General features: G+C 44.7%; 1 protein-coding gene across 1 annotated transcript in view; it reads right to left on the reverse strand.

Moving 5' to 3' along the window:
- The window catches only part of dapk1 (death-associated protein kinase 1), a 191,159-nt gene extending 179,734 nt beyond the window's left edge, over positions 1-11,425 (reverse strand). The window contains exons 1-2 of the mRNA XM_063017857.1: positions 11,341-11,425; positions 5,660-5,787 (exon numbers count right to left, since the gene is read on the reverse strand). Coding sequence (XP_062873927.1) covers positions 5,660-5,754 — 95 coding nt within the window. The 5' untranslated portion in view covers positions 5,755-5,787; positions 11,341-11,425. The remainder of the gene's footprint in view (positions 1-5,659; positions 5,788-11,340) is intronic.
- Between the last annotated feature and the right edge of the window lie 5,268 nt (positions 11,426-16,693).

Consider the following 16,693-nt stretch of genomic DNA (forward strand, 5'->3'; position numbering starts at 1 on the left):
ATATAAAGTACGTAAACAATCGCGATCGTCACATTTCTAACATGGGTGAAAACGTTCATTCGAATTAATTGTGAAAATCGCCCAGTTGACGAAGCGTCCACTTTATTGACCGAATTTCAGTACGGTCCGGACATGATGAGTTGATCAAGTAGGTCAACTCCGCCCATCGATTCACCCTAAAATCAGCCTAACGACTTCGGGACGGGACACCTTCAGAAATCCGGGCTGCTTTGTGTATCATCTTTAAACCTCGTCTGTTTTGCCAACACCGATAACCTTGGGAGCCATAACAACCGATCTACTGTTAAACCATTGGACCAGGATATGATTGGAACCTGCTATGTCTGCACTTGAAATGACCACAAACTGGACTGAATAATAAATAAAACATTTTCCTTTTCACTAGTTATACCTTTTAGAGTAAATTCATTTGGTGTATGCATGGTTTGTTTAATTCTAATTTATTCAAATAATCCTTCAGACCACCCACGGGGGGATAAGTCCCTTTCAAGGTTTCTTCCTGTAATTTTAAGGGAGTTTTTCCTTGTCACTGTTGCCCCCAGCTTGCTCATTGACTCGATTTTGACTTGACATCATGAGTCTCTCATTGGTTGTGAAATGACCAACAGCTTTGTGCAAACCAGGTTTGTCGATGTCCAAAAATCAACAGACAACCATTATTAGAGGTGGACAAATAACTCACCGATGCACCTGGGACAAGCAGGTTATGTACACTACTGTATATTGCTGAAAGTATTCGCTCGTCTGACTTCACACACATAAGAACTTGAGTGACGTCCCATTCTGAATCCATAGTGTTAAATATGATGTCGGCCCACCCTTTGCAGCTATAACAGCTTTAACTCTTCTGGGAAGGCATTTGTGAGGTCAGACACTGATGTTAGACGAGAAGGCCTGGCTCGCGGTCTCCGCTCTAATTCATCCCAAAGGTGTTCTATCGGGTTGAGGTCAGGACTCTGTGCAGGCCAGTCAAGTTCTTCCACACCAAACTGGCTCATCCATGTCTTTATGGACCTTGCTTTGTGCACTGGTGCGCAGTCATGTTGGAACAGGAAGGGGCCATCCCCAAACTGTTCCCACAAAGTTGGGAGCATGAAATTGTCCAAAATCTCTTGGTATGCTGAAGGATTAAGAGTTCCTTTCACTGGAACTAAGAGCCCAACTCCTGAAAAACGACTCCACACCATAATCCCCCCTCCACCAAACTTTACACTTGGCACAATGCAGTCAGACAAAGTACCGTTCTCCTGGCAAACGCCAAACGACTCGTCCATCTGATTGCCAGACGGAGAATTGAATATTTAGTAGCGAGGAAATTTCACGACTGGACTTGTTGCACAGGTGGCATCCTATCACGGTACCATGCTGGAATTCACTGAGCTCCTGAAAGCGACCCATTCTTTCACTAATGTTTGTAGAAGCAGTCTGCATGCCTAGGTGCTCGGTTTTATACATGGAAGGACCCGGACCGCCCCACCTGGGGATCGAACCCAGGACCTTCTTGCTGTGAGGCGACAGTTCTACCCACTGAGCCACCATACCGCCGCTTGGCAATGGTAAATAAGAACTTTGACCAACATGACTATGCTCCTCAAATATCCGAAGGACATCACAACATTTACAGTGTATCTCTGGTCCTCAGAAAATCAGATGTTTGCTTATCACTACTAGAAGGTTGCTGATATGATACATTCTTGCCATTGATGGATAAAAACTTGTAGCCCAGGTACAACATCTGGTCGTCCCTGGCATCTGGGCTAGTGATTTGACCAACATGACAGTGCTCCTCAAACGTCCGAAGGACATCACAACATTTACAGTATATCTCTGGTCTAGAGAATCTATCTATACATAACAAATATCATAGAAAGCCTCAGAGATATCCATTCAAATGTAAAGGAACATGATGGCTCTTTTCAAGGGAACGGCTCTGTTCACAACAAAAACAAGGATTAGGTGGCCTAATGAGAAATAAGGTCACTTTACCTGAATAGACAATGCAAATAAAGGTGTGTAGCTCTGCCATCTACTAAGGACTAAAGAAACACTTTTTTTATTACAATGTAGGCCTGGAAGAACGTGGCTTTAGGCATTCTTTTTAACATCATTGATTCAGTAAACACAATTTGACAGATTTATCTCACAGAAAGCCAACAGTTCTGTGACACTAACTGGAATATAAATCAATAAAAAAAAAGAAACTTTACTTTTTTAAATATGCTGGCTTAAAAATACACACAGAAAAAGGGATTGTTCTATGTTGTGACACTACAAAGTAACATGGAACAACCCATGTCATATTACGCTAAGAGGAAATGCTGCTCCTGCCAGATGTGACGGGTCTGGAGTAATTGCACCAAGAATGACAAGAAAACACTACAGACTTTATTAAAGACTAGACCAAATAATAACTCTATTATTATTTATTTATTTATTGCCAGTTATAACTTTTAGTTCATTTAATTCTGTGTTTGTATGATTTGTGTAAATCCTATTTATTTAAAGTATCCTCCAGACCACCCAAGAAGGATGGGTCCCTGCTGAGTCTGGTTCCTCTCAAGGTTTCTTCCTGTAATTTTCAGGGAGTTTTTCCTTGCCACAGTCGCCCTCGACTTGCTCAACAGGGGTTTTTGTATCTGTTGGTCCTGGATTCTGTAAAGTTGCTTTGAGACAATGTCTGTTGTAAAAAGCGCTATATAAGTAAAGTTGACTTGACTTGACTTCAGGATGGGTATAATAAATAGTGAGCTGCTGAAGTGTGCTTGTGTGGCTTAATGGCAAGAGCCATGCTGCTCGTAACTGCATAGTTTGACCTTATAGGACCTAAGCACTGGAGGGGACAAAAGTTGATGCACCCTTAGTGCTGGTGCCAGGCCAGGATCCGGCGTTAAAACTGGGGCAAACCAAATATGTGGTCGAGTGATGCGCTGTGGCACACCCTAATGGGAGTAGCCGAGTGTGATCATCATGTGGAGCTGCTGGAACATGAGTGGCACGGTCCACATTCAAGCGAGGTTTACATTATCATGGGCTTTGATGCTGTTTAGCAGGAAAAACGTCCCTGCTCCTAAATCAGCATCTTAAAACTGGATTTAAGTTTGTTGTTGATGACAAGGACATAAAAAAGTGAAGAGAAATAACAGACATTTACATTTTTGGCATTCAGCAGATGCTTTTATCCAAAGCGACTTACAGTACCATGACAGCATGTTTTCTAAGCAATTAAGGGTTAAGAGCTGGGGCTTGAACCAATGACCTTTTGATTACTAGTCCAGTACCTTAACCACTAGGCTACAACTGCCCTATATATATACAGTATATATACATACTGGTGCTGGTCATAAAATTAGAATATCATGAAAAAGTTGATTTATTTCAGTAATTCCATTCAAAAAGTGAAACTTGTATATTATATTCATTCATTACACACAGACTGATATATTTCAAATGTTTATTTCTTTTAATGTTGATGATTATAACTGACAACTAATGAAAACCCCAAATTCAGTATCTCAGAAAATTTGAATATTGTGACAAGGTACAATATTGAAGACACCTGGTGCCACACTCTAATCAGCTAATTAACTCAAAACACCTGCAAAGGCCTTTAAATGGTCTCTCAGTCTAGTTCTGTAGGCTACACAATCATGGGGAAGAATGCTGACTTGACAGTTGTCCAAAAGACGACCATTGACACCTTGCACAAGGAGGGCAAGACACAAAAGGTCATTGCTAAAAAGGCTGGCTGTTCACAGAGCTCTGTGTCCAAGCACCATTAATAGAGAGGCGAAGGGAAGGAAAAGATGTGGTAGAAAAAAGTGTACAAGCAATAGGGATAACCGCACCCTGGAGAGGATTGTGAAACAAAACCCATTCAAAAATGTGGGGGAGATTCATAAAGAGTGGACTGCAGCTGGAGTCAGTGCTTCAAGAACCACCATGCACAGACGTATGCAAGATATGGGTTTCAGCTGTCGCATTCCTTGTGTCAAGTCACTCTTGAACAAGAGACAGCGTCAGAAGCGTCTCGCCTGGGCTAAAGACAAAAAGGACTGCTGAGTGGTCCAAAGTTATGTTCTCTGATGAAAGTAAATTTTGCATTACCTTTGGAAATCAAGGTCCCAGAGTCTGGAGGAAGAGAGGAGAGGCACGTTGCTTTTGTCAGTGATGGTTTGGAGTGCCATGTCATCTGCTGGTGTTGGTCCACTGTGTTTTCTGAGGTCCAAGGTCAACACAGCCGTCTACCAGGAAGTTTTAGAGCACTTCATGCTTCCTGCTGCTGACCAACTTTATGGAGATGCAGATTTCATTTTCCAACAGGACTTGGCACCTGCACACAGTGCCAAAGCTACCAGTACCTGGTTTAAGGACCATGGTATCCCTGTTCTTAATTGGCCAGCAAACTCGCCTGACCTTAACCCCATAGAAAATCTATGGGGTATTGTGAAGAGGAAGATGCGATACGCCAGACCCAACAATTCAGAAGAGCTGAAGGCCACTATCAGAGCAACCAGGGCTCTCATAACACCTGAGCAGTGCCACAGACTGATCGACTCCATGCCACGCCGCATTGCTGCAGTAATCCAGGCAAAAGGAGCCCCAACTAAGTATTGAGTGCTGTACATGTTCATACTTTTCAGTTGGCCAACATTTCTAAAAATCCTTTTTTTGTATTGGTCTTAAGTAATATTCTAATTTTCTGAGATACTGAATTTGGGGTTTTCATTAGTTGTCAGTTATAATCATAAACATTAAAAGAAATAAACATTTGAAATATATCAGTCTGTGTGTAATGAATGAATATAATATACAAGTTTCACTTTTTGAATGGAATTACTGAAATAAATCAACTTTTTCATGATATTCTAATTTTATGACCAGCACCAGTATATATATATATACAGTATATACACACAGTATATATAAAAATATAAACATAAGAATTCAAGTAACCTAATTTGAAACTAAGCATGTAAAACTGCTAAAAAAAAAACTTTTAGTGAGAAGCAGTTATATATGCGAATATACCCGTTATTTTAGAAATTCTGGGGAATTCCCAATTAAGTTAACACAACTCTACCTCATATGACCACACTTTACAACCACGATGAGCTGAAAGCACCTTAGAATGCACAACACCTCAAACCCTAAGGATTATGGGATAAAACAGCAGAAGACACACAAGAATCCACTGTTTCCAATCAAGAACAGAAATATGAGGATACAGTGGGCACAGGTTCATAACACTGGTCAGCATTTGGCATGAACTGCATGAATTCAAGAACTCAGCCTTGTGGCAAACATTCAGACTGGCGGTAACAACAATTTTAGGGTATTTAAATTGCCTGTTTAGTCAACAGAACACCTCTGGGATGTGGTAGAACAGGATTTTTGTTTGCAGCATGAACATGAAGCTGACAAATCCGCACAACTTGGGTGGTGGTCCCATGTAAACAAATAGCAAAACCAAAAGAATGTTTCTAACATTTTTGCCAACCCATGTCAAAGAGCTATGGCTGTTCTGGAAGCAAAGAAGCATGGTGTTCCTAATGAGAAGGTCAGCAAGTATAGGTCCTTCAGACATTCAGCCAACCCAATCAGACCTGAAAACATGAGGTTTAAATCCTGATCATCCTACCTTCCGAGTTCATCTCCAATCTCGTAATAGTCCTCCACGTTCTCCTGATTGAAGGCGGTCATGGTGTTGGGCGCTTCCATCACCTGCACCCTCATGATAGCTTACGCCGAAACCTGCTCATATTCGGCCTAGGAAATGAGAGGAGCATGTCAGGTTAAGCATTTGCAAAGATTTATGGAAGAAATGTCCATTTTTGTAATAAAACCGGCGTTGTATATTAAGCCTTGTATGTATATTGTGTCATGAATATGAATTTGGAGATGGCATTCGACAACAAAGCGAGTTCAGTAGCATAGAATGAAATATATATATATATACTTAATTAGAGAGATTAAAAAGCCCGAAACGAGGTCGTTATTCTGTTGGCACGGTGTTTTGAGTGTAACAGAATATAAATGTTAAATAGCAGCAGCTGTCTCTCATCCACATACATCTATCGAACATTAATGCCGTGTTCACTAGTCAACTATGTGTTATATGTGTAACAGCTCAGGAGGATATTTAATGTGAGGTGGAGTAAAGTAAACACTGTGGGGTGTTTGATAAAAACACAGGACAGAGAAGAATTTGCAATTTTCCTTCTTTTACTAAGGATTGCAGCCTTAAAATGTCCACAAAGTTTGATTACATAGACAGTTCAAACATCGTAGTCACGAATCTCATAATGTGGATGGTTTACATGCAATCACACATCCACACATCATGCTGCTAAACAAAAACAAAGAACTTCTACATGGGGTTACATTAGGACAGAATCAAGGGCATGGGTGGGACCAGGTGTTAACAATTAAGCAAATTAACAGAAAACAATCAGTTCAATGAAAGGTAAACCATTGAATAACGGAGTTTTTTACAATATGGTTTGGTGGTAATATATACAAGGGTTGGACAAAATAACTGAAACACCTGTCATTTTAGTGTGGGAGGTTTCATGGCTAAATTGGACCAGTCTGGTGGCCAATCTTCAATAATTGCACATTGCACCAGTAAGAGCAGAGTGTGAAGGTTCAATTAGCAGGGTAAGAGCACAGTTTTGCTCAAAATATTGCAATGCACACAACATTATGGGTGACATACCAGAGTTCAAAAGAGGACAAATTGTTGGTGCACGTCTTGCTGGCGCATCTGTGACCAAGACAGCAAGTCTTTGTGATGTATCGAGAGCCACGGTATCCAGGGTAATGTCAGCATACCACCAAGAAGGACAAACCACATCCAACAGGATTAACTGTGGACGCAAGAGGAAGCTGTCTGAAAGGGATGTCCGGGTGCTAACCCGGATTGTATCCAAAAAACATAAAACCACGGCTGCCCAAATCACGGCAGAATTAAATGTGCACCTCAACTCTCCTGTTTCCACCAGAACTGTCCGTCGGGAGCTCCACAGGGTCAATATACACGGCCGGGCTGCTATAGCCAAACCTTTGGTCACTCGTGCCAATGCCAAACGTCGGTTTCAATGGTGCAAGGAGCGCAAATCTTGGGCTGTGGACAATGTGAAACATGTATTGTTCTCTGATGAGTCCACCTTTACTGTTTTCCCCACATCCGGGAGAGTTACGGTGTGGAGAAGCCCCAAAGAAGCGTACCACCCAGACTGTTGCATGCCCAGAGTGAAGCATGGGGGTGGATCAGTGATGGTTTGGGCTGCCATATCATGGCATTCCCTTGGCCCAATACTTGTGCTAGATGGGCGCGTCACTGCCAAGCACTACCGAACCATTCTGGAGGACCATGTGCATCCAATGGCGGTGCCGTGTATCAGGATGACAATGCACCAATACACACAGCAAGACTGGTGAAAGATTGGTTTGATGAACATGAAAGTGAAGTTGAACATCTCCCATGGCCTGCACAGTCACCAGATCTAAATATTATTGAGCCACTTTGGGGTGTTTTGGAGAAGCGAGTCAGGAAACGTTTTCCTCCACCAGCATCACGTAGTGACCTGGCCACTATCCTGCAAGAAGAATGGCTTAAAATCCCTCTGACCACTGTGCAGGACTTGTATATGTCATTTCCAAGACGAATTGACGCTGTATTGGCCGCAAAAGGAGGCCCTACACCATACTAATAAATTATTGTGGTCTAAAACCAGGTGTTTCAGTTATTTTGTCCAACCTCTGTATATATATATATAAATAACCAAACCAACTAATATATATATATATATATACACACACAGTGGGGGAAATAAGTATTTGATCCCCTGCTGATTTTGTAAGTTTACCCCCTTACAAAGACTTGAACAGTCTATAATTTTTATGGAAGGTTTATTTAAACAGAGAGAGACAGAATATCAGAAAATCCAGAAAAGAAACATTAACTAAAAGTTATAAATTAATTTGTATTTACTTAAGGGAAATAAGTATTTGATCCCCTACCAACCAGCAAGAATTCTGACCCCCACAAATTAGTCCTGTCCCTGTATAAAAGACTCCTGTCACAGAATCAGTTTCTTCCGTTCAAATCTCTCGACCACCATGGGCAAGACCAAAGAGCTATCAAAGGACGTCAGGGACAAGATTGTAGACCTGCACAAGGCTGGAATGGGCTACAAGACCATCAGCAAGAAGCTTGGTGAGAAAGAGACCACTGTTGGTGCGATCATTCGAAAATGGAAGAAATACAAGATCACAGTCAATCGCCCTCACTCTGGAGCTCCATGCAAGATCTCACCTGGTGGGGTAAGAATGATTCTGAGAAAGGTGAGGTCAGTCCAGAATTACACGGGAGGAGCTTGTCAATGATCTCAAGGGAGCTGGGAGCAGAGAAATGCTGGATATGACCCCAAAAACACCATCCCCACCTTCCATAAAAATTATAGACTGTTCAAGTCTTTGTAAGGGGGTAAACTTACAAAATCAGCATGGGATCAAATACTTATTTCCCCCACTGTACATATATATATATATATATATATATATATATATATATACATATACATACACACACCTGTCTCTCATCCACATACATCTATCGAACATTAATGCCATGTTCACTAGGCAACTATGTGTTATATGGTTTGGTGGTAAGTGTCCAGTGTCCAGTATATATATATATATATATATATATATATATATAAGTATATATATAGTTGGTTTGGTGGTAAGTATGTATACATATACTTATATATATATATATATATATATAAGTATATATGTATACATACTTACCACCAAACCAACTAATATATATACAGTGTATCACAAAAGTGAGTACACCCCTCACATTTCTGCAAATATTTTATTATATCTTTTCATGGGACAACACTATAGAAATGAAACTTGGATATAACTTAGAGTAGTCAGTGTACAGCTTGTATAGCAGTGTAGATTTACTGTCTTCTGAAAATAACTCAACACACAGCCATTAATGTCTAAATGGCTGGCAACATAAGTGAGTACACCCCACAGTGAACATGTCCAAATTGTGCCCAAAGTGTCAATATTTTGTGTGACCACCATTATTATCCAGCACTGCCTTAACCCTCCTGGGCATGGAATTCACCAGAGCTGCACAGGTCGCTACTGGAATCCTCTTCCACTCCTCCATGATGACATCACGGAGCTGGTGGATGTTAGACACCTTGAACTCCTCCACCTTCCACTTGAGGATGCGCCACAGGTGCTCAATTGGGTTTAGTCCATCACCTTTACCTTCAGCTTCCTCAGCAAGGCAGTTGTCATCTTGGAGGTTGTGTTTGGGGTCGTTATCCTGTTGGAAAACTGCCATGAGGCCCAGTTTTCGAAGGGAGGGGATCATGCTCTGTTTCAGAATGTCACAGTACATGTTGGAATTCATGTTTCCCTCAATGAACTGCAGCTCCCCAGTGCCAGCAACACTCATGCAGCCCAAGACCATGATGCTACCACCACCATGCTTGACTGTAGGCAAGATACAGTTGTCTTGGTACTTCTCACCAGGGCGCCGCCACACATGCTGGACACCATCTGAGCCAAAAAAGTTTATCTTGGTCTCGTCAGACCACAGGGCATTCCAGTAATCCATGTTCTTGGACTGCTTGTCTTCAGCAAACTGTTTGCTGGCTTTCTTGTGCGTCAGCTTCCTTCTGGGATGACGACCATGCAGACCGAGTTGATGCAGTGTGCGGCGTATGGTCTGAGCACTGACAGGCTGACCTCCCACATCTTCAACCTCTGCAGCAATGCTGGCAGCACTCATGTGTCTATTTTTTAAAGCCAACCTCTGGATATGACGCCGAACACGTGGACTCGACTTCTTTGGTCGACCCTGGCGAAGCCTGTTCCGAGTGGAACCTGTCCTGGAAAACCGCTGTATGACCTTGGCCACCATGCTGTAGCTCAGTTTCAGGGTGTTAGCAATCTTCTTATAGCCCAGGCCATCTTTGTGGAGTGCAACAATTATATTTCTCACATCCTCAGAGAGTTCTTTGCCATGAGGTGCCATGTTGAATATCCAGTGGCCAGTATGAGAGAATTGTACCCAAAACACCAAATTTAACAGCCCTGCTCCCCATTTACACCTGGGACCTTGACACATGACACCAGGGAGGGACAACGACACATTTGGGCACAATTTGGACATGTTCACTGTGGGGTGTACTCACTTATGTTGCCAGCTATTTAGACATTAATGGCTGTGTGTTGAGTTATTTTCAGAAGACAGTAAATCTACACTGCTATACAAGCTGTACACTGACTACTCTAAGTTATATCCAAGTTTCATGTCTATAGTGTTGTCCCATGAAAAGATATAATGAAATATTTGCAGAAATGTGAGGGGTGTACTCACTTTTGTGATACACTGTATATATATATATATATATATATATATATATATATATATATATATATAAGTATATATATATAAGTATATATAAGTATATATGTATACATACTTACCACCAAACCAACTATATATATATGGACACATATCACCAAACTATATAACACGAAGTTGCCTAGTGAAAACGGCATTAATGTTCAATAGATGTATGTGGATGAGACAGCTATATAGACACAGACATATATATGTCTGTGTACACACACACACACACACACACACACACACACACACACACACACACACTTACTACCACTTATATATAATTACTACCAAACCATAACACATAGTTGCCTAGTGAACACCTAGTGATAGATGTATGTGGATGAGAGACAGCTATCTATCTATGTGTGTATGTATATATGTATACATGTGTGTGTGTGTGTGTGTGTATATATATATATATATATATAAATATATATATATATATATATATATAAACAGACACTTACCACATATATATATATATATATATATATATATATATATATATATATATATATATATATATATATACTTACAACCAAACCATATAACACATAGTTGACTAGTGAACGCGGCATTAATGTTCGATAGATGTATGTGGATGAGAGACAGCTGCTGCTATTTAACATTTATATTGTTACACTGAAAACACCGTGCTAACAGAATAACGACCTCGTTTCGGGCTTTATAATCTCTCTAATTAGGTTCATTCTTCACAAGTTGAGTAAATGTTTGTATTATTTTTCGTGTTTATCAAACAAACGCAGTCGTATCCCTCTGTTCAGTGAGTACAGAGAACGAGAGTAAAATTCGCTCTCACCCGGAACACTTCACATTACCACAGCTCGGTAAAATCCCAATAAAATTACCTCTAAAACTCCGCCGTGGTCCAAGAGCAGGGTAATGAAGGTAAATTCCTCTGTAAGTAAGGCGTTAAAACCAGCATACCGTCCGAGAGAGACGCGAACACGGTAATGTTGTGGGAAATGGGAGGATTCTAACAATGTAGGTGTGCAGCGCTGCAAGTGAAACCCGGTGAGGAGATTATGGAACACCAAAGGGAACCAAACCCGTCAAAATACGGATTGCTCTAGCAGTCTACAACTAAGACCTTACCTAATTCACGGCCGTGAAAATCGCGTCACCGACCGTGAAACGAACCTTTTCTCGTGTAATATGCAGTTTAAGGTTTGTTTTTGCGATTTAACATTTTCCATTCACGTAGCATTTAAGTGCCTCACGTTTACTGGTTAATTTGCATTATGAAGCGGGCATAACTACGGCGGGGGCGATGGTGCATTGGGGGGCAGGTGCACTGGGGTCCATTGGCTGCACTTGCCAGGTCGTTATTAATATATTACAATATTTTCGTTAAGTAAAATATTAAAATAACTAAAAGACAATGAAATATCAGAATACATGTATCTATCGGCATACAGCATTTATACAGCATTTATAAATATATATATAAATATACATATATATAAATATATATACAGTACAGGCCAAAAGTTTGGACACACCAGCCAAAAGTTTGGACACACCTTCTCTTCAATGTTTTTTCTTGATTATTTTTATTTTCTACATTGTAGATTAATACTGAAGACATCCAAACTATGAAGAATTATGTAGTGAACCAAAAAGTGTTAAACAAACCAGAATATGTTTTATATTTTACCAACTCTGTCACGCTTTGAACCTCAGGGTGATCCTGTGCTCCAGTGTGCCACGCCCTTCTCTCCCCAGTCTCCAGCCAGCCTCCCTCTCCTGATTGGTTAGCTGGGGCTAATTAGCCCCAGCTGCTACTATTTAGGAGAGGCTCAGGGAAAGGCTGGTTGGAGACTATTTTCATTGTAACTCTGTTTGCTCTGGTGACTCCTTGCTCCTTGCTCCTTGCTCCTTGCTCCTTGCTCCTTGCTCCTTGCTCCTTGCTCCTTGCTCCTTGGGTTTAGTCCTGTCCAGTCAGTTTAGCCCTGTTAGTCTGTTTAGTCTGTTTAGTCCTGTTTAGCCTGTCCGTTAGCCTGTTTAGTCTTGTTTAGCCTGTTTAGTCCTGTTTAGTCTTTGTTTAGCCTGTCCGTTAGCCTGTCCGTTAGCCCTGTTAGTCTGTTTAGTCTGTTTAGTCCTGTTTAGCCTGTCCGTTAGCCTGTTTAGTCTGTTTAGCCACGTTAGTCTGTTTTACCCTGTTAGTCTGTTTAGCCCCGTTAGTCTGTTTAGCCCCGTCAGTCTGTTTAGTCCTGTTAGTCTGTTTAGCCCCGTCAGTCTGTTTAGTCCTGTTAGTCTGTTTTGCCCTGTTAGTCTGTTTAGTCCTGTTCAGTCTGTTTAGTCCTGTCTAGTTCTTGTTTAGCTTAGGGTTTAGGTTTCCTGTGTGTTTAGTTTAGCTTTAGTTAGCTTAGCATAGGTTGTGTGTTTGGTTTTGTGTCCTGTCTTGTCTTTGTTATCATTAAAATATCGTTTCTTTCACATCTCTGCGTTTGTGTCCGCCCATCCTGTCCGTCTAGCCCACAAACCGTTACAGAATAGTCTCCCCAAAGAGGACACAGCGAGATGTTTTTTGTCCATGTTTTTCCGGACTTCGGCTCCATGAGGTTTCCTCAAACCTTCCCGCTTAGTAGGCCAGCTCCATATGATGGAAGCGACTCAGGCGTCGAAGGCTTCCTTCTACAGAGCCAGCTCTACCTGCAGAACCTTCTGGACCCCCAGCCAGCTGAAATCGACAGGGTGCGATTTATGATGTCTCGGCTGAGGGGTGCTGCTCGTGAGTGGGCTAAGCAGCTTTGGTCTGACAGGGGAGTTGAGCTGAACTCGGTTAAGGTGTTTAAGGGCCTCATGAGAGCAAAATTTTCCTGCAGCAAAGCGCCCACTGCTAATGTGGTCCGGACTCCAGTGTTTTCGCAGCTGAGTCCAGTTTCTCCAGGGTCCAAACAGCTGACTTCTGACGCATATCCAGGGTCCAAGCAGCTGATTTCGGACGCCTCTCCAGTGTTTTCGCAGCTGAGTCCAGTTTCTCCAGGGTCCAAACAGCTGACTTTTGACGCATATCCAGGGTCCAAGCAGCTGATTTCGGACGCCTCTCCAGTGTTTTCGCAGCTGAGTGACTTTTCTCCAGTGTTTTCGCAGCTGAGTCCAGTTTCTCCAGGGTCCAAACAGCTGACTTTTGACGCCTCTCCAGGGTCCAAGCAGCTGATTTCGGATGCCTCTCCAGTGTTTTCACAGCTGAGTCCGGTCTTTCCAGGGTCCAAACAGCTAACTTTTGACGCATATCCAGGGTCCAAGCAGCTGATTTCGGACGCCTCTCCAGTGTTTTCGCAGCTGAGTGACTTTTCTCCAGTGTTTTCGCAGCTGACTTTGGACGCCTCTCCAGGGTCCACGCAGCTGAATGACGTTGCTCCAGTGTTTTCGCAGCTGAGTGATGTTTCTCCAGTGTTTCCCCAAGTGATTTCGGACGCCTCTCCAGTGTTTTCGCAGCTGAGTGACTTTTCTCCAGTGTTTTCGCAGCTGACTTCGGACGCCTCTCCAGGGTCCACGCAGCTGAATGACGTTGCTCCAGTGTTTTCGCAGCTGAGTGATGTTTCTCCAGTGTTTTCGCAGCTGACTTCGGACGCCTCTCCAGGGTCCTCGCAGCTGTATGACGTTTCTCCAGTGTTTTCGCAGCTGACTTCGGACGCCTCTCCTGGGTCCTCGCAGCTGAATGACGTTTCTCCAGTGTTTTCTCAAGTGACTTCGGACGCCTCTCAAGGGTCCTCGCAGCTGACTCTGGACGCCTCTTCGCCAGGGTCCTCGCAGCTGACTCCGGACGCCTCTTCTCAAGGGTCCTCGCAGCTGACTCCGGACGCCTCTTCTCAAGGGTCCTCGCAGCTGACTCCGGACGCCTCTTCTCAAGGGTCCACGCAGCTGACTCCGGACGCCTCTTCGCCAGGGTACTCGCAGCTGACTCCGGACGCCTCTTCGCCAGGGTCCTCGCAGCTGACTCCGGACGCCTCTTCTCAAGGGTCCACGCAGCTGACTCCGGACGCCTCTTCTCAAGGGTCAACGCAGCTGACTCCCAAAGCCTCTTCGCCAGGCTCACCGCAGCTGACTCCCGAAGCCTCTTCGCCAGGCTCACCGCAGCTGACTCCCGAAACCTCTTCGCCAGGCTCTACGCAGCTGACAGCCGGAGCCTCTTCACCAGGCTCACCGCAGCTGGCTCCCGAAGCCTCTTCGCCAGGCTCACCGCAGCTGGCTCCCGAAGCCTCTTCGCCAGGCCCAACGCAGCTGGCTCCCGAAGCCTCTTCGCCAGGCTCAACGCAGCTGGCTTCCGAAGCCTCTTCGCCAGGCTCAACGCAGCTGGCTCCAGATGGTGCTCCTGGCTCCTCGTCAGCGCCCCCCGACGGCGCTTCTGAACTCTCGTCGGCACCCTTAGATGGTGCTCCTGGTTCCTCGTCAGCGCCCCCCGATGGCGCTTCTGAATTCTCCTGGGTGCCCCCAGAGGGCACTTCTGAACCCTCGTCAGCGCCCCCTGACGGCGCTCCTGTTTCCTCGTCAGCGCCCCCTGACGGCGCTCCTGTTTCCTCGATGGCGCCCCCTGACGGAGTTCCTGTTTCCTCGATGGCGCCCTCCGTTGGCGCTCCTGTTCCTGAGATGACGCCCTCCGATGGCGTTCCTGAGATGGCGTCCTCCGATGGCGCTTTTGTTCCTGAGATGACGCCCTCCGATGGCGTTTCTGAGATGGCGTCCTCCGATGGCGCTTTTGTTCCTGAGATGACGCCCTCAGATGGTGCTTCTGTTCCCGAGTTGGTGTCCTCCGACGGCACTTCTGTTCCCGAGTTGGTGTCCTCCGACGGCACTTCTGTTCCCGAGTTGGTGTCCTCCGACGGCACTTCTGTTCCCGAGTTGGTGTCCTCCGACGGCACTTCTGTTCCCGAGTTGGTGTCCTCCGACGGCACTTCTGTTCCCGAGTTGGTGTCCTCCGACGGCACTTCTGTTCCCGAGTTGGTGTCCTCCGACGGCACTTCTGTTCCCGAGTTGGTGTCCTCCGACGGCACTTCTGTTCCCGAGTTGGTGTCCTCCGACGGCACTTCTGTTCCCGAGTTGGTGTCCTCCGACGGCACTTCTGTTCCCGAGTTGGTGTCCTCCGACGGCACTTCTGTTCCCGAGTTGGTGTCCTCCGACGGCACTTCTGTTCCCGAGTTGGTGTCCTCCGACGGCACTTCTGTTCCCGAGTTGGTGTCCTCCGACGGCACTTCTGTTCCTGAGTTGGTGCCCCCTGATGGCGCTCCTGTTCCAGAGTTGGTGTCCTTCGAAGGTGCTTCTGTTTCCTCATCGGCACCCACCGACGGCGTTCCTGTTTCCTCGTCGGCACTCCCAGATGGCGCTCCTGTTTCCGAGATGACGCCCCCAGATGGCGCTTCTGTTTCCGTGTTGGCGCCCCCCGATGGTGCTTCTGTTCCCACGTTGGCGCCCCCCGACGGTGCTTTTGAACTCTCGTCGGCGCTCCCCGACAGCGCTTCTGGTCTCCTATCATGCCTACCGCAAGGCATATTGAATGACTTCGAATTTGCCCCTCAAGGTCCAGGACCTCCTTTTTTGTTTTTGTATTTGGGCACGCCAGGAGTCGTGCCTTCGGGGAGGGGCCTACTGTCACGCTTTGAACCTCAGGGTGATCCTGTGCTCCAGTGTGCCACGCCCTTCTCTCCCCAGTCTCCAGCCAGCCTCCCTCTCCTGATTGGTTAGCTGGGGCTAATTAGCCCCAGCTGCTACTATTTAGGAGAGGCTCAGGGAAAGGCTGGTTGGAGACTATTTTCATTGTAACTCTGTTTGCTCTGGTGACTCCTTGCGCCTTGCGCCTTGCTCCTTGCTCCTTGCTCCTTGCTCCTTGCTCCTTCGTTCGGTTTAGTCCTGTCCAGTCAGTTTAGCCCTGTTAGTCTGTTTAGTCTGTTTAGTCCTGTTTAGCCTGTCCGTTAGCCTGTTTAGTCTGTTTAGCCTGTTTAGTCTTGTTTAGCCTGTTTAGTCCTGTTTAGTCTTTGTTTAGCCTGTCCGTTAGCCTGTCCGTTAGCCCTGTTAGTCTGTTTAGTCTGTTTAGTCCTGTTTAGCCTGTCCGTTAGCCTGTTTAGTCTGTTTAGCCACGTTAGTCTGTTTTACCCTGTTAGTCTGTTTAGCCCCGTTAGTCTGTTTAGCCCCGTCAGTCTGTTTAGTCCTGTTAGTCTGTTTAGCCCCGTCAGTCTGTTTAGTCCTGTTAGTCTGTTT

This window comes from Trichomycterus rosablanca, chromosome 21 (genome assembly GCF_030014385.1).
Source record: "Trichomycterus rosablanca isolate fTriRos1 chromosome 21, fTriRos1.hap1, whole genome shotgun sequence".
In the NCBI taxonomy this organism is placed as follows: Eukaryota; Metazoa; Chordata; class Actinopteri; order Siluriformes; family Trichomycteridae; genus Trichomycterus; species Trichomycterus rosablanca.